Raw genomic sequence first — 18957 nt, forward strand, 5'->3', positions numbered from 1 at the left:
TTCATTTTCAAAAACAAATGAGAGCTGCAAAATACTCACCATGCCTCTCAGCAAATAGCTTGGGGTGTCTACTTTCCAAAATGGGGTCATTTGGGGGGGGTTGTGCCATCTTGGCATTTTATGGCCTTCAAAACTGTGATAGGTAGTGAGGAGTGAAATCAAAAATGTATGCCCTTAGAAATCCTGAAGGTGGTGCTGGGTTTTCGGGGCCCCGTACGCGGCTAGGCTCCCAAAAAGTGCCACACATGTGGTATCCCCGTACTCAGGAGAAGCAGCTGAATGTATTTTGGGGTGCAATTCCACATATGCCCATGGCCTATGTGAGCAATATATCATTTAGTGACAACTTTTTGTAAATTTTTTTTTTTTTTTTTTTTTTTGTCATTATTCAATCACTTGGGACAAAAAAAATAAATATTCAATGGGCTCAACATGCCTCTCAGCAATTTCCTTGGGGTGTCTACTTTCCAAAATGGGGTCATTTGGGGGGGGTTTGTACTGCCCTGCCATTTTAGCACCTCAAGAAATGACATAGGCAGTCATAAACTAAAAGCTGTGTAAATTCCAGAAAATGTACCCTAGTTTGTAGACGCTATAACTTTTGCGCAAACCAATAAATATACGCTTACTGACATTTTTTTTACCAAAGACATGTGGCCGAATACATTTTGGCCTAAATGTATGACTAAAATTTAGTTTATTGGATTTTTTTTATAACAAAAAGTAGAAAATATCATTTTTTTTCAAAATTTTCAGTCTTTTTCCGTTTATAGCGCAAAAAATAAAAACGGCAGAGGTGATCAAATACCATCAAAAGAAAGCTCTATTTGTGGGAAGAAAAGGACGCAAATTTCGTTTGGGTAGAGCATTGCATGACCGCGCAATTAGCAGTTAAAGCGACGCAGTGCCGAATTGTAAAAAGTGCTCTGGTCAGGAAGGGGGTAAATCCTTCCGGGGCTGAAGTGGTTAATGTGCTTTTTCTTGAGCCACTCCTTTGTTTTGGCCGTGTGTTTTGGGTCATTGTCATGCTGGAATGCCCATCCACGACCCATTTTCAATGCCCTGGCTGAAGGAAGGAGGTTCTCACCCAAGATTTGACAGTACATGGCCCCATCCATCGTCCCTTTGATGCGGTGAAGTTCTCCTGTCCCCTTAACAGAAAAACACCCCCAAAGCATTATGTTTCCACCTCCATGTTCGATGGATGGGATGGTGTTCTTGGGGTCATAGGCATCATTCCTTCTCCTCCAAACACGGCGAGTTGAGTTGATGCCAAAGAGCTTGATTTTGGTCTCATCTGACCACAAGACTTTCACCCAGTTATCCTCTGAATCATTCAGATGCTCATTAGCAAACTTCAGACGGGCCTGTACATGTGCTTTCATGAGCAGAGGGACTTTGCAGGGGCTGCAGGATTTCAGTCCTTCACGGCGTAGTGTGTTACCAATTGTTTTCTTGGTGACTATGGTCCCAGCTGCCTTAAGATCATTGACAAGATTCCCTTCCATGGAGCCCCAGACCGAGGGAGTCTGACAGTTATTTTGTGTTTCTTCCATTTGGGAATAATCACATTAACTTTTGTCACCCTCTCACCAAGCTGCTTGGCGATGGTCTTGTAGCCCATTCCAGACTTGTGTAGGTCTACAATCTTGTCACTGACATCCTAGGATAGCTCTTTGGTCTTGGCCATGGCAGAGAGATTGGAATCTGATTGATTGCTTCTGTGGAAAGGTGTCTTTTATACAGGTTACAAGCTGAAATTATGAACACTCCCTTTAAGAGAGTGCTCCTAATCTCAGCTCATTACCTGTATAGAAGACACCTGGGAGCCAGAAATCCTTCTGATTGATAGGGGATCAAATACGTATTTCACTCATTAAAATGCAAATCAATTTATTACTTTTTTGAAAAGCGTTTTTCTGGATATTTTTGTTATTCTGCCTCTCGCTGTTAAAATAAACCTACCTAAAATTTATAGACAGATCATTTCTTTGTCAGAGGGCAAATGTACAAAATCAGCCGGGGATCAAATACAGTGAGGGAAAAAAGTATCGTGTTTTTTTTTTTTTTTTTGGATATTTGATTGATATTCTGTCTCTATCATTTAACATGATAAAAATTATAGACCCTTCATTTCTTTGTAAGTGGTCAAACTTAAAAAATCCGCGGGGAATCAAATAAATATTTTCCCCACTGTACTTAAATACATTATTTTTAAACCAGAGATTAGTGTCACTTTAACCAGCAAGGCAGACAGGTGCACAAGGTGAATTCCTGGTTGAGCATTAATGTTTCCCTCAGGTCCATTTTTAAATGCTTAGTGCTGATGCTTCTTTGAAGTGTACCTTAAAATAGAGCCGGCAGTGTACTTAGCGGGGGTATTGATGTGGACGGTAGTAGCCTGTGGCTGGTTATACAGAGTACATTGTGTGCCGGTGTCTTGAATTGAAATTTCATTTAGAGTGACAGGTAAGAGGCAGGTGTGTGTGTGTCTGAGCCATTGACCTGTACCTACTGGATCACACTAGTCCCAGCTGGATTCCAGCTTCATCCTCATCAGCCATTGCAGTGTGGTTGGGTGGAAATGTCAGGGATTAACGGATTCACTTCGTTTATGGTACTTATGATAACAAAGAACTCTCTTAGACCTCCCTTACATATCCATGGGTGTCCGCAGAACTTTTTTCGGGGGGGGGGGGGGGTAAAGGTCATCCATGCTCTGCCCCGTTTGACAATGTCATTCTTACATTATCACAGTTAGAGATTGAAGACATAGGAGACGGTCAGAGACTGTGGACATGGTACAGGAGATGGTCAGAGACTGTGGACATGGTACAGGAGATGGTCAGAGACTGTGGACATGGTACAGGAGACGTTCAGAGACTGTGGACATGGTACAGGAGACGTTCAGAGACTGTGGACATGGTACAGGAGACGGTCAGAGACTGTGGACACGTCCAGAGACTGTGGACATGGTGCAGGCGATGGTTAGAGACTGTGGAGATGGTACAGGAGACGGTCAGAGACTGTGGAGATGGTACAGGAGACGGTCAGAGACTGTGGAGATGGTACAGGAGACGGTCAGAGACTGCGGACATGGTACAGGAGACGGTCAGAGACTGCGGACATGGTACAGGAGACGTCCAGAGACTGCGGACATGGTACAGGAGATGGTTAGAGACTGTGGACATGGTATAGGAGACGTCCAGAGACTGTGGACATGGTACAGGAGACGTCCAGAGACTGTGGACATGGTACAGGAGATGGTTAGAGACTGTGGACATGGTACAGGAGACGTCCAGAGACTGTGGACATGGTACAGGAGACGTCCAGAGACTGTGGACATGGTACAGGAGATGGTTAGAGACTGTGGACATGGTACAGGAGACGTCCAGAGACTGTGGACATGGTACAGGAGACGTCCAGAGACTGTGGACATGGTACAGGAGACGTCCAGAGACTGTGGACATGGTACAGGAGACGTCCAGAGACTGTGGACATGGTACAGGAGACGTCCAGAGACTGTGGACATGGTACAGGAGACGTCCAGAGACTGTGGACATGGTACAGGAGACGTCCAGAGACTGTGGACATGGTACAGGAGACGTCCAGAGACTGCGGACATGGTACAGGAGATGGTTAGAGACTGCGGACATGGTACAGGAGACGTCCAGAGACTGCGGACATGGTACAGGAGATGGTTAGAGACTGTGGACATGGTATAGGAGACGTCCAGAGACTGCGGACATGGTACAGGAGATGGTTAGAGACTGTGGACATGGTACAGGAGACGTCCAGAGACTGTGGACATGGTACAGGAGACGTCCAGAGACTGTGGACATGGTACAGGAGACGTCCAGAGACTGTGGACATGGTACAGGAGACGTCCAGAGACTGTGGACATGGTACAGGAGACGTCCAGAGACTGCGGACATGGTACAGGAGATGGTTAGAGACTGTGGACATGGTACAGGAGACGTCCAGAGACTGTGGACATGGTACAGGAGATGGTTAGAGACTGTGGACATGGTACAGGAGACGTCCAGAGACTGTGGACATGGTACAGGAGACGTCCAGAGACTGTGGACATGGTACAGGAGACGTCCAGAGACTGTGGACATGGTACAGGAGACGTCCAGAGACTGTGGACATGGTACAGGAGACGTCCAGAGACTGTGGACATGGTACAGGAGACGTCCAGAGACTGTGGACATGGTACAGGAGACGTCCAGAGACTGCGGACATGGTACAGGAGATGGTTAGAGACTGCGGACATGGTACAGGAGACGTCCAGAGACTGCGGACATGGTACAGGAGATGGTTAGAGACTGTGGACATGGTATAGGAGACGTCCAGAGACTGCGGACATGGTACAGGAGATGGTTAGAGACTGTGGACATGGTACAGGAGACGTCCAGAGACTGTGGACATGGTACAGGAGACGTCCAGAGACTGTGGACATGGTACAGGAGACGTCCAGAGACTGTGGACATGGTACAGGAGACGTCCAGAGACTGCGGACATGGTACAGGAGATGGTTAGAGACTGTGGACATGGTACAGGAGACGTCCAGAGACTGTGGACATGGTACAGGAGACGTCCAGAGACTGTGGACATGGTACAGGAGACGTCCAGAGACTGTGGACATGGTACAGGAGACGTCCAGAGACTGTGGACATGGTACAGGAGACGTCCAGAGACTGTGGACATGGTACAGGAGACGTCCAGAGACTGTGGACATGGTACAGGAGACGTCCAGAGACTGTGGACATGGTACAGGAGACGTCCAGAGACTGTGGATATGGTACAGGAGACGTCCAGAGACTGTGGACATGGTACAGGAGACGTCCAGAGACTGTGGACATGGTCAGAGACTGTGGACATGGTACAGGAGACGGTCAGAGACTGTGGAGATAGTACAGGAAACGGTCAGGGACTGCGGACATGGTACAGTAGTACCATGTGATCCAGTTGCTCTGTGTTTTTTAAAGTAGTGCATAAATGGGCTTAAATCACACTGCACTGCACCACATGTGAATGATACAGAAATGCATAATGCGTTCCTGTGCAATTCATGGTATGAGCCAGCCCTTAATCTTGGTGTGCTTGGTGTATTTCTTCCATAGCTGTGCAGTAACCCCGTATGAAACTTTCCCTCTGTGCAGGATCTTCCTGTGATATAGACCGGTCACTGCTGCTCTCTCTCCTTCTGCTGGTTGACTGGTCTTGAATCCGCCCTCTCCTGTAGATTTCTGCAGGCAGCCTGTAGTGGGTGGAGCCTGTTGGGCCCCTCTCACAGCTCTGCTGTCTGCACAGTGATGATGTCACCACTATTTTTATAAGGTAATATCTGGGTTTAAAAAGGCGTTTGATGCTCACAAAGTAGATATGTCTAGAGTTCAACTTTCATTATAGTTTGGGTGATCTGTTTGCAAGTTTATCTCCTGATACTTCTTTCCTGATATAAAAGAAGCTTTCAGCAGCAGTTTTATTGTCAGCACTTGACCAGTGTCTATTATGTGATGACTGTAGATTGCATGTTAGACTAGTTTTCTGTTTATTACATTGCTGAGCAAGGGTAGTATTTTTAGATATGACTTTTAAAATAGACGCTACAGAAAAATGGTAACTGATCACACACAGGACACCGACTCACTGCGACCAAAACTAAACCAGACAATGTACGATGGCTTCAGCTTTGCTACCAGGAGAGGTCCCTCAGATGCGTTTTGCCCCCCTAGAGGGGTTAATGAATCCATAGACACACAGAGCATGGCTAACCCCCCCCCCCCCCCCCCAGCTCCCTCCTCACTGGCTGAGCTTGACAGCAGTGGGAACTAATGGCTCATTCAACCTTTAGAACCACTTTAATGTTATAATTGTCTGCTGTCTCCTTCTTCTGTTATCTGCATGAATCACTTCTAAAGGTTAATGCCAACTCCAAGGGATGCAGGGGGTGGGAGCTCCAGCACACAGCCTGTGATTAACAGCCTCAGTTGTTTATGTTTCCCTAGGAGACTCTGTAGATGGGGGGGGGGGTGGTCTGTTCCCTCCACTCAGGTGTCAGATTACACTCAGCTCCCTGCTCTCTGTTGTGCAGTGGGACATCAGCTCCCTGCCCCTGCCTTCTGATGATCAGAGATGTGTAAATTCTGGGCTTTGATCAGATGTAGAGAGAGGGCTGCAGGTACAACTTATTTATGAAGATTGTTTCATCTCTGTGTATCACCTGATGCCAGTCACTTCCCTGGATATACAGTTGTGCTCATAAGTTTACATACCCTGGCAGAATTTATGATTTCTTGGCCAGTTTTCAGAGAATATGAATAATAACACACAAACTTTTCTTTCACTCATGGTTAGTGTTTGGCTGAAGCCATTTATTATCAAACAACTGTGTTTACTCTCTTTAAATCATAATGACAACAGAAACTACCCAAATGACCCTGATCAAAAGCTTACATACCCTGGTGATTTTGGCCTGATAACATGCACATAAGTTGACACAAGGGGGTTTGAATGGCTATTAAAGGTAACCATCCTCACCTGTGATCTGTTTGCTTGTAATTAGTGTGTGCATGTGTGTGTGTGTGTATGTATATAAAAGGTCAATGAGTTTCTGGACTCCTGACAGACCCTTGCATCTTTCATCCAGTGCTGCACTGACGTTTCTGGATTCTGAGTCATGGGGAAAGCAAAAGAAATGTCAAAGGATCTGCGGGAAAGGGTTGAATTGTATAATACAGGAAAGGGATATAAAAAGATACCCAATGAATTGAGAATGCCAATCAGCAGTGTTAAACTCTAATCAAGAAGTGGAAAATGAGGGGTTCTGTTGAAACCATACCACGGTCAGGTAGACCAACTAAAATTTCAGCCACAACTGCCAGGAAAATTGTTTGGGATGCAAATAAAAACCCACAAATAACTTCAGGTGAAATACAGGACTCTCTGAAAACATGTGGTGTGGCTGTTTCAAGATGCACAATAAGGAGGCACTTGAAGAAAGATGGGCTGCATGGTCGAGTCGCCAGAAGAAAGCCATTACTATGCAAATGCCACAAAGTATTCTGCTTACAATACACCAAACAGCACAAGACAAGCCTCAAACCTTCTGGCACAAAGTCATTTGGAGTGATGAGACCAAAATTTAGCTTTTTGGCCACAACCATAAACGCTACGTTTGGAGAGGAGTCAACAAGGCCTATGATGAAAGGTACACCATTCCTACTGTGAAACAGAGGTGGATTGCTGATGATTTGGGGATATGTGAGCTACAAAGGCACAATAAATGTGGTCAAAATTGATGGCAAGATGAATGCGGTATGTTATCAAAAAACACTGAAGGAACATTTGCATTCATCAGCCAGGAAGCTGCGCATGGGACGTACTTGGACATTCTAACATGATAATGATCCAAAACACAAGGCCAAGTTGACCTGTCATTGGCTACAGCAGAATAAAGTGAAGGTTCTGGAGTGGTCATCTCAGTCTCCTGACCTCAATATCATTGAGCCACTCTGGGGAGATCTCAAACGTGCCATTCATGCAAGACAGCCCAAGAATTTACAGGAACTGGAGGCTTTTTGCCAAGAGGAATGGGCAGCTTTACCATCTGAGAAGATAAAGAGCCTCATCCACAAATACCACAAAAGACTTCAAGCTGTGATTGATGTTAAAGGGGGCAATACACTGTATTAAGGACTGGGGTATGTAAATGTTTGATCAGGGTTATTTGGGTAGTTTCTGTTGTCATTATGATTTAAAAAGAGTAAACACAGTTGATTGATAATAATTCATCATCTCTGAAAAATGGCCAAGAAATCATAAATTCTGCCAGGGTATGTAAACTTATGAGCACAACGGTATGTAAGTGTTTACAACCACTTTATTACAACTCTGCTGTGCAAAAACAAAAATTCCTATAAAATAAATATTCTACTCCTGTGATCTTCTGTCTGTTGCAGAGCTATGCTACCTATAGTCTCTTTCCGTTCTGACACTTCTGGGAGTGTCGGATTCCAGGTCCCCCCTCTATGTTCTGTGGTTCCATCTTCGACCTTTATGTCACTGCTGTGTCCTGTAGTGATGTAGAGGCCGGCGGATGGAACCAAAGGTGAGTATATCTCGTTGTTTGCAGAGATGTGTTATTTTTGCAATAAAAGTCGCTTTGACTGCATTTTTTGTGTGTGTCTAAGTCCCGTCTTCGCAGTATAGTCTTTGCTCCTTTTGATCTTGTTCTTCATTGCCTTATTACACTTGTAAAACAAACTGCTTCTGAATAGAGGACAGATTACTCAGCTCTCCAATGAGGGATTTATATAAACTTTCATTTTTCCCTCTCCTTATCGATTTTATGTATCTAGAGCAGTATGTGTTTGACTTGCTATTTTTATCAGGCGGGAGGTAAACAAAGTAACGCGGCTGCAGAATATTCAGAAGAATAACATGCAAATACAGTCCACGCTTGGTCAATCATTAAAAGAGAAGTGCGGGAATGGAGAATAACAAATATTTATACTCGTCTGGATGTCTGCCGCATCGATCCACCGTCGACTTTACACCGAGAACTGAGTTCTCAGGTTCGCCGCTCTCTGCTCCGCCCCTCCAGCGCTCACTGGAGCGCCAGGCTGTGCGGTTGGCTCAGGCTCTCAGCGACAGGCAGAACGCCGTTTTGCTAGTAGGGAAGACAGAGATCCTGTGTTTCTGCTAAGCAGGAACACGGATCTCTGCCTTCTCACAGCCAAAGCACCTCCCCCACAGTTCGGAAGCACTCCCTAGGAGCACATTTAACCCTTAGATTGCCCCTGATGTTAACTCCTTCTCTGCCAGTGTCATTAGTACAGTGACAGTGCTTTTTTTTTTTTAGCACTGATCGCTGTATTGGTGTCACTCGTCCCCAAAAAAGTGTCACTTGGTGTCAGATTTGTCCACCGCAATGTCGCAGTCCCGCTAAAGATCCCTGATCGCTGCCATTACTAGTAAAAAAAAAAAAAAAATGTATTAATAAATTATAAATAAATATAAATATATCCCATAGTTTGAAGACACGATAACTTTTGCACAAACCAATCAATATACGCTTACTGGGATTTTTTTTTAACCAAAAACATGTAGCAGAATACATATTGACCTAAATCGATGAAGAAATTATATTTTTTACAATTTTTTTTTATTCAATATGTTTTATATCAGAAAGTAAAAAATATTTGTTTTCCTTTTCAAAATTGTCGGTGTCTTGGTTTATAGCGCAAAAAAAATAAAAACTGGAGAGGTGATCAAATACCACCAAAAGAAAGCTCTATTCGTGGGGAAAAAAAGGACAACAATTTTATTTGGGTACAGCATCATGCGACCGCGCAATTATTAGTTAAAATAACGCAGCGCTGTATCGCAAAAAATGGCCTGGTCATTAAATCTTCCGGAGCTGAAGTGGCTAAGCTTTGACAAAAAAAATCTGGAAGCTGATTGGTTTCTATGCAGAGCTGCAACAGATTTTGCACCAAATCCTGACCCGACCATCTGAATGTTGCAGCTGAAATCGAGACTCATCAGACGAGGCAATGTTTTTCCAATCTTCCATTGTCCAATTTTGGTGATCCTGTGTGAATTGTAGCCTCAGTTTCCTGTTCTTAGCTGACAGGAGTGGCACCCGGTGTGGTCTTCTGCTGCTGTAGCCCATCTGCTTCAAGAGAGATGGTATTCTGCATACCTTGGACGTAACAAGTGGTTATTTGAGTTACTGTTGCATTTCTATTATCTTGAACCAGTCTGTCCATTCTCCTCTGACATCAACAAGGCATTTTCCTCCACACAACTCCCGCTCACTGGATATTTTCTCTTTTTCGAACCATTCCCTGTAAACTCGAAAGATGGTTGTGTGTGAAAATCCCAGTAGATGAGCAGTTTTTGAAATACTCAGACCAGCTCGGATTGAACGTCAGCAAGTCGTGTTCACCACGTCTAGATGCCTAAATGCATTGAGTTGCTTCCATGTGATTGGCTGATTTGCAATTTGTGTTACCAAGAAATGGAACAGGTGTACCTAATAAAGTGGCCGGTGAGGGTAAATTTGTGTTTGTGTGTGTGTTGGTATTTGTGAATTTCCCAAACTTTTATGAACATTTCTCAAACATTTTATGCATTTTTATTTTTTTTTTTTGAAGAATAATCAGTTTTTAAGGGTATTTAAAAATTCCTGTGTTCATAATATGTCTTTTTGGAGAGTTTCCTGAATGCTTCTCAAGTATTTTATTATTGGTGAATTCTATATGCAGATTTTCTTCCCTAAGCACAATTTTTTGTAAACAAACCCAGGTGAACATTGGAAAAAAGCACAACGTTCTCTTGTCTTAAAGCCTTTGTAAAGGTGTTTTTTTTTTTTTTTTAAAATAACAAACATGTTATACTTACCTTCACTGTGCAGCTCGTTCTGCACAGAGTGGCCCCGAACCTGGTCTTCTGGGGTCCCTCGGCGGCTGTTTCAGCTCCTCCCCGCAAGCATTCACCACCTTAATGCGAGCTCCCTCGCACGGTGGTGAGTGCTTGCGGGCGCGCTCCCGTGATACAGCCGGCGGCTATAGCCGCTCGCTGTATCACTCGGCCCCGCCCCCCGGCGCGCCGCGTCATCGGATGTGATTGACAGCAGCGCGAGCCAATGGCTGCGCTGCTTTCAATCCATCCACTGCAGCCAATCAGCGGCCAGGGTGAGCGGAGGAACAGATGTCGGGAACGCGAAGCTGACTTTCGAGGCGTCAGGTAAGTAAAACGGGGGGGCTGGGGGCGGCGGTTCTGTCAGAAGTTTTTTCACCTTAATGCATAGAATGCATTAAGGTGAAAAAATTTTTACCTTTACAACCCCTTTAAGCTTTTTGCATGAGTTTGAGGATAGGAAACAAAAGCAATAATAAAAACATAAAATGTGTCTATTTTAAGTGTCTAGTTAGTGTTTGTATACAATGGTAGAAAAAACACTGCCAGCGCGTCCAGGAGCAGAAGCATTTTGGCATAACAAACACTTTACGTGTGTAACCCCTCTAAACTCATGTTAACGTTAGGCATGTTTAACACTTGAGCGTTATTTCATTTCAATGGCCAGAATAAATAATTATTTAATTTTATTAATTAGCGCCCAAACGTTTGATGTGTCTAAACGTGTATACGAGCGTCAAGCATTTTTTCTTCCAGAATGTCGCTGCCAGGAGGAGAAGCATCTAGGAGAGCGAGAAAAACATCCAGTGTGCATGAGGCCTAAGAGTCTTTTCTTTCTTTCTTTCTTTCTTTCTTTCTTTCTTTCTTTCTTTCTTTCTTTCTTTCTTTCTTTCTTTCTTTCTTTCTTTTTCTTTCTTTCTTTCTTTCTTTCTTTCTTTCTTTTTCTTTCTTTTTCTTTCTTTCTTTCTTTCTTTCTTTCTTTCTTTCTTTCTTTCTTTTTCTTTCTTTTTCTTTCTTTCTTTCTTTCTTTCTTTCTTTCTTTCTTTCTTTCTTTCTTTCTTTCTTTCTTTCTTTCTTTCTTTCTTTCTTTCTTGCAGCTCTATATTTAGGCAATATGTCCATACATGTTGTGACCTTTTAGATTTGTATTCTAAAACAGAATTTAGGGGCATAAAAAATGGGTCACACCTGCATTCAGTGAATAGCGCACTGGCATAATTTATGCATATGCACGCATAAACGCACACATATGTTGAGATCAGGACTCTGTGCAGGCCAGTCAAGTTCCTCCACCCCAAACTCGCTCATCCAAGTCTTTATGGACCTTGCTTTGTGCACTGGTGTGCAGTCATGTTGGAACAGAAAGTGGCCATCCCCAAACTGTTCCCACAAAGTTGGGAGCATGAAATTGTCCAAAACGCATTAATTGTTCACTTCACCGGAACTAAGGGGCCAAGCCCAACCCCTAGAAAAAACAACCCCACAACATAATCTCCCTTCACCAAATGATTTGGACCAGTGCACGAAGCAAGGTGCATAAGGACATGGATGAGCGAGTTTGGGGTGGAGTTACTTGACTGGCCTGCACAGAGTCCTGACCTCAACCCGATAGAACACCTTTGGGATGAATTAGAGCAGCGACTGCGAGCCAGGCCTTCTCGTCCAACATCAGTGCCTGACCTCACAAATGTGCTTCTGGAAGAATGGTTAAACGTTTCCATAGACACACTCCTAAACCTAGTGGACAGCCTTCCCAGAAGAGTTGAAGCTGTTATAGCTGCAAAAGGTGGGCCAACTCAATATTAAAGCCTATGAACGAAGATTGGGATGCCATTAAAGTTCATGTGGGTGTAAAGGCAGGTGTCCCAATACTTTTGACAATATAGTGTATATATATATATATACTTGACAGGACTGTCAGAAACTGTAGACCTAATAGAGGAAATGAGGGTCAGAGTGTGTGGACAGGATACTTCTTTGCTGCAGCATATCCCCAGCCAAAAATTATGACATGTTACATGAAGCTAGTAGAGATCAATGCTATTACCATATTCAGTGTTCCCACAACAGACTGCTGAAGTCCACACATCGTGTACCAAAGGGCTGCAGTTTGGGCACCATGGGCATATTATATCTGTAAAAAACTTTCTGATAAAAATTGCTTTAAAAATGCAACCAAAAAGCTCTATTGGTTTCAAAAAATTATATAAAATATATTGCAGGGTTTCATAACCGAGTAATTGTCAGTCAAACGATTACCAAGAACTGAAAATAGGTGGTTAATTTGCTGATTGCCCTATAGCAGTGATGGCGAACCTTGGCACCCCAGATGTTTTGGAACTACATTTCCCATGATGCTCCACTACTCTGCAGAGTGCATGAGCATCATGGGAAATGTAGTTCCAAAACATCTGGGGTGCCAAGGTTCGCCATCACTGCCCTATAGGTTACAATGTGGTAGTTTAGAGAAGAACTTGTATAGTCCCCATTAAGATGGCGTACACACACTGTGACCTCCCTTGCCCTCATTAGTCAGCCCCTCCTGCCCACCAGCTATCTTGGCACTAGGAAGTATTGTTTCTCTTTTTCGGTGGTGTTTACAGATTAATTTCCACCCAGCTTTTGGTATTCTCAACTTTTTAGAAAGATGAAGAGAGTTGATGAAACGTCGGGGGAGTCGGTTTCCTAGAATTGGAGATTCTATACAGGATGGTTCAGGGTTTTCCTAGTTCAGGCATTCAGCTGGTGACATAAAAAAGATGCCAATCTTATCTGCCCCTCGCATGAGCTGCATGTTTACTGTAGAGGGACAATATTTATGATGGGCAGTGCCACACATCTTACGACATTTGGAGCAGAAGTAGGAAATGTAATGACTAAACTCCTATTCCAAATAACCTTTTGTTAGGACTGGCTTCCCCTCTGCCAAGACGGGATTGGTCCATGTAATGTCAACAGTTCGTCCAAACCGGATAGTGCCCTAATTACAGCGCAGATGTTTACAGATGTTAAAAGGTGGTGCCAGCCAATGGAGGATGCGAGGGACATTTCCTCTTCTAGACAGACATCCAGCCTTTCAGTCCCCGAGGCCCGAACGCTGTAGAAGACTTAAAAGACTGGGCACTGATTTGCTTTGCCTTTGTGTTTAAATAATCTTTAATTAAAGCTTTTTTGCAACCTTTTTCCCTAATACTAATCCTTTCCACCTTTATTCAGACAATCTCTTAAAAAAAACAAAAAAAACCCCAAAAATTAATACATTTCTCTTATTGTACAGACCTCTCACTTCTGGGTTTCTCACCTAGGCTAAAATAATAAATGATGTACCTCCAAAGCACCCACAACCTCCATGTCACGCATACCCATGTCAACATACTTGCCCAGCTAATCCAGTTAGTGATCTGCAGCTGCACACCAGGATCTGCACCGCCATCTATTTTATTTTCTGGTATCCTTCTTCAAGAAACAGTAAACGACAGCTGGCTCCCCACGTTGGCGGAAGATGGCGGACGTGAAAGATGGTTTACAGGGGCAGTTTACTACAAAATGCTGTTTAATTCAATGGGGGGGGGGGGGGTATGTTATTACCACAGCAAATAAATTAATGGAGGAATTTAAAGCCCAACCACAGGCAAAAAAAATGTTTTCCCTTGCAGTGGGACCGTACCCGCACTGTATTGAGTTAAGTACGCGTTTGTCTAGGGCAGCCTTTCTCAACCCTTTCAACACAGAGGAACCCTTGAAATAGTTCTGCGGTCTCAGGGAACCCTTGCTAAAAATTAGAAATCTACAACTCATGATACATTAGTGTGATGGTCAGTGGGAAGAATGGTCCTTCCTTACAATTGAGGTCATTGGGAAGAATTACCTCCTTACAGATGGTTAAAAAGATCAATGGCGTCAGTGGGATCTGAGAGGCAGAAATTGCCCAATGCTGAAGGAACCCCTAGCAACTTCGGGAGGAACCCTGGTTGAGAATCACTGGTCTAGGGAATTGGAAAAGGGGCGCATACTTACCTAATCTTCCCCACACAAGACCGGTTCCTGTGACTCCTGCGGGACCAGAACAGATTAAAAATTGGTAAGTACACAGATAGGTAGGAAGACGGTTATTTGATCCCCAAGCAAAACTTGGTACTTGGTAGAGAAACCCTTGTTGGCAAGCAGAGAGGTAAGAAGTTTCTTTTAGCTAGTGACCAGGTTTGCACACATTCCAGGAGGGATTTTGGTCCACTCTCTTTTTACAGACTGGCATGACTGTACATGTGCCTTCTTGAGGAGGGGGGCTCGCCGTGTTTGGAGCAAGAAATATGCTGACTGTGACCCCAAGAACACAATCCCTACAGTCAAGCACGGAGGTGTAAAAATTATGCTTTGGGATGGTGGATGGTCTTTCAGCATGACAATGACCCAAAACGTAACACCAAGGTAACAAAGGAGTGGCTCAAGAAGAAGCACGTTAAGGTCATGTAGTGGCCTAGTCAGTCTTCAGACCTTAATTCTATAGAAAATGTATGGAGGGAGCTTAAACTTCGAGTTGCCACGTGACAGCCAAGAAACTTTTTAGAGGAGATCTGTAAAGAAGAGTGGATCAAAAAGTCAGCAGCTACACTTTTTGTAACTGCTGACTTTAAAAAAACTGAAAAACGAGTAGAACTCCGCTTTTGTTTGTAACATTTGTTTTACGTGTCTTTTCTTAATTTTTGGTTGATATTCTGTGTGTCTCATTTAAAATACACCTATGATAAAAAAATATGAGACCCTTATTTTCTTTGAGTGTGGGCAAACTTACAAACTCTGCAGAGGATCAGATAATTATTTTCCCCACTGTATGGGCAGGCTGAATATACCCAAGTTGACTGATCGCTGTTATAGCCGCTAGAAATAATTACTGTATTCTCCTGGGGTTGCAGGGAAGAAATTCGCTCCATCTGTGGCCAGCCTTAGAGTTGGCCTTTTTTTCTACTTTAAGGCCCCTTTCACACGATCGGACCGTTCAGGTCCGCCTGTCAGTTTTGACGGCGGACCTGAACGGGCGCTCCATGTTAGCTTATGGAGCGACAGATGTCAGCGGAGACATGTCCGCTGACATCCGACCCGGTCCGATCCGCTAAAAGCAGACGGATGACCCTATGTCCGGATCCGTCGTTATCGGATCGGGTGAGATCTGATGAAAACGGGCATGCTGTCCGTTTTCATCCGATCCCTCCATAGGCGGCAGCGGCGCCTGACAAGCCCCTCCCCGCTCAGTGAGCAGAGAGGGACCTGTCATCCGCCGGCTCAGCGGAGATCAACGGACTGATCTCCCGCTGAGCCGGCGGACCGAGGCGGGCTCCGTGGAAAGGGAGTCCGCTTCGTGTGAATGAGGCCTAAGTCATGTTGTGTATTTATAAAGTTGAAGCCTATATACAGTATAGCAAAAGTGTATTATCATGTTATTTGTTGTAAACACCTAAGAGCCCATTCACACAGGGACGACTTGTCAGGCGACCTAGTCGCCTGACAAGTCGCCTCCCGTTCTGTGCTATGGAACCGTTCTAAGGGGAGCGACGCAAGTCGCTCCGACTTAGAAAAAGGTTCCTGTACGACTTCGGGGGCGACTTGGGGCGACTTGCATAGACTTCTATACAGAAGTCGTTTTGCAAGTCGCCCGGGCAGTCGTTTGCAGGTCGCCTCACTGAGGCGACCTGCAAGTCGTGTTGCCCCTGTGTGAATGGGGTCTTAAACGTCCTTTCTCCAAAAAAATGTTTTATCCTGGAGGAACCCTTGAAATAATTTTCTCATTTAATATTCAATTTACAGAAAATGTCAGAGTTTACAGCAAATGATAGAATAACAAGAGAGACTTAAGGTGTTGACACATCTTGATTTATATTGGTAGAAGATAACTTGGCAAATCAGTAATACATAACTCTGTTTTTAAGGTTCGAAAAACAGAGGAAAGTGAAGCAAAAGAGTGATGGTGAGTCTAGAGGAAGCAAGGTCAGGGGAGTAAGGGTAGGTGGGGTTGCTAGAAAAGTCAGAGGTACTTTTGGCCCTTAAAATAGCTTTTGGGTCTCAGAGAACCCCTGAATAAAAAATATCATATCTACAGTCCATTAACATAATTACTAAGATTATGTTACTAAGATTTCCTGTTTTCGTTTTTTTTTTTTGGTTTGGTTTTTCACCTGTTGATCCAGCCAGTAATACACTTTCTGTATTAGGGTGGCCCCTCTAACAATGGAGGAGCAATGGAGACACCCTTGGACAGCAGCATTGTCTGGAGAGGGTGGTGTTAGATGGACAAGTAGCTTTAGATGGTCTTTCAGCTTCAAATTGAAGCGGAACTCCAGCTAACACTTTATAAGCAGTTACAGCAATCATCTCATTTTTGATTTTGCATTTAGTACAGCCTTTGTGTACTTGACCTAAGAAGTAGAGCACAAAGACGTAAACACAAAATACCACATATTGTAGATTATTATGTTCTTGGCATTTGAAATGTTCCAAAAATGTAGATTCCTCTTAGATAGTGATCTATTTTAAACTGTTTATTTGTATTTTTTGTCTCATCGTTGCAGCTGGAAATAAGATTTAGAATTAGGTTCATGTCATACTAGTGATTGTGTTCCTGGTAACATCTTACAGCCATAGGAACCGCTCATTAGTGACTCCCTCACCAGGACCAGGGTAATTTTTAGCAATCACAATGTTGCCGCCGGGGACAAGATTGCTAATCTGACTAAAGGCCCATACAGACGATCAGAAAATCGTATGAAAAATACCGATTTCGAAGCGGTCGTGCGATAATCTGATCGTTGGTACACAGCTTTCGAGAGCCAATCACGACAGTTTATGGGGAATTATCCAATAGGACAAGCACGAATATTTTTCTCGTATGATACCAGATCATACAATTTTAGTTTAATCTGTACAGTATTTGTCTGAAAATCCAATACAAATACATTAGATCACTTCCAAATTTTTATTCTGTCTTATGAGAGTTTCTGTAACTAGAGTAATCCCCTTCATTTTCGATATGGAGACTAGCATGCAAAAAAAACAAATGGATGATCATTCGTCTGATCTCATCATGTGTACCAGGCATTAGGTCTGAGAGTGGGCAGCTTACAATGGGTAAGATTTCATGTTAGGGGGAGCAGACTTGAGAACCCCATTCAGTAGATCTTCGACCTGGAAATTTGAGTCCTGCCCAACTGCTACAACCATTATGGTGGAATCTCATGCTAGCTAAACATTTGAGATTTCTCTCGTTCAGCCCTTCAGGGGGGAAGGGAAAATTATAGTGCTGCTGGTATAAAGTGCAGGTACTTAGAAGTACTTATGCCTGCAGTGGTCTACCAAACCTTTCTACTACAGCTGAATTTTGGGCCACTCTGACGGGGAATGTTTTGACACTTTCTGATAGTGCTAAAACTTGGCTAGCCATTTCAACTTCCTGCACATTTCTATTGGCCAGTGAAAGTGCTTTTCATAGTGGTGGGCCAGTAGGAATATGTGAGGACCAGGCTTAGTAGCCAGCTCTGTCCCTACCAGGAAGTATCAGAGCTTTACCTGTCCGCATTGGCCCAGCATTGGGCCATGACAAGAAAGTTTGGGAGGCCCAGTAACAGAGTACCTTTTAAAGCTTAACCCCCCATCCCATTGGTGGCGTTAATAGCTCATTAGATGTAGGGGGTAGCAGAGAGGGCTTTCTTGCTTCCCTGGCCACAAGGTCTCTTCTGTTCCCTTCTTTTCTTTTAATTTCCCTTCTTTTCCTTTCCCTCCCCTCTCCCCTCTCACTTCTCTTTTTTTCTCTTCTCTTCTTCTCTTTTCTCCTTTTTTCTCTTCTCTTCTTCTCTTTTCTCCTTTTTTCTCTTCTCTTCTTCTCCTCTCTCTTCTCTTCTCCTCTCTTTTCTCTTCTTGTTCCGGGTTGTGGACAGGCTCTTCACATCCTCCTGTACAATGCAAGACTACTGGTCCTGCATTGCACTAGATGCAGCTGCTGGATGGAATACCTTGGGTAGGAGGCTTCCGGGGTACGGGTGACACAGATGGTGGGAGTCTGCCAAAGCAAGAAGTAAGGTAACTATTACACCTTATTCCTCTACCCCTTAGACCTAATGAGCATTTAACCCATGCATTGTGGGGGTGGCGGTGGGTTTATACTACCTGGGTCATTTTTTAATTTTTTTTTTTTTTTTTTTTGCTGCCTGGTATAGAACTTTAAGGAGCCAGATGTTCCTCCGTTAACAGCAAGAGAAAAGGCTAAAGAGAGCTACAATCTTAAGACACGTTGGCTGCCCAGCTCTTGCATCCAACCATGCTATTACAATATCCATGCTTCAGGATATGCAATTTTTATACCCTAATTTTCTAGGTCCCAGTAGTATATCCTAGTCCTTTTTTAACGTTCTTTTGGAAATCTCACTTGATTTTAGGGTCTTTGTGCGCCTAGACGCGCTCCTAACGGAGCGCAATACAAACCCCATATCAAATCAAAATCAAAATGGTCCTAGTGCTGGTGAACTTTTTTTTTTTTTT

At 43.8% G+C, this 18957-nt stretch overlaps 1 protein-coding gene across 2 annotated transcripts in view; it reads left to right on the top strand.

Annotated features, from left to right (window-relative positions):
- Positions 1-18957, top strand: part of EPAS1 (endothelial PAS domain protein 1) — a 510313-nt gene that overhangs the window by 355666 nt on the left and 135690 nt on the right. Inside the window, exon 1 of one of the 2 annotated variants that reach the window (XM_073628489.1) lies at positions 10643-10758. The exons of the other annotated variant lie outside the window; for it this stretch is intronic. Coding sequence (XP_073484590.1) covers positions 10658-10758 — 101 coding nt within the window. The 5' untranslated portion in view covers positions 10643-10657. Of the gene's footprint in view, positions 1-10642; positions 10759-18957 lie in introns of those variants that run through there. 2 annotated transcript variants of the gene reach the window in all.

Source organism: Aquarana catesbeiana, linkage group LG04 (assembly GCF_042186555.1).
Source record: "Aquarana catesbeiana isolate 2022-GZ linkage group LG04, ASM4218655v1, whole genome shotgun sequence".
NCBI classification, from domain to species: Eukaryota; Metazoa; Chordata; class Amphibia; order Anura; family Ranidae; genus Aquarana; species Aquarana catesbeiana.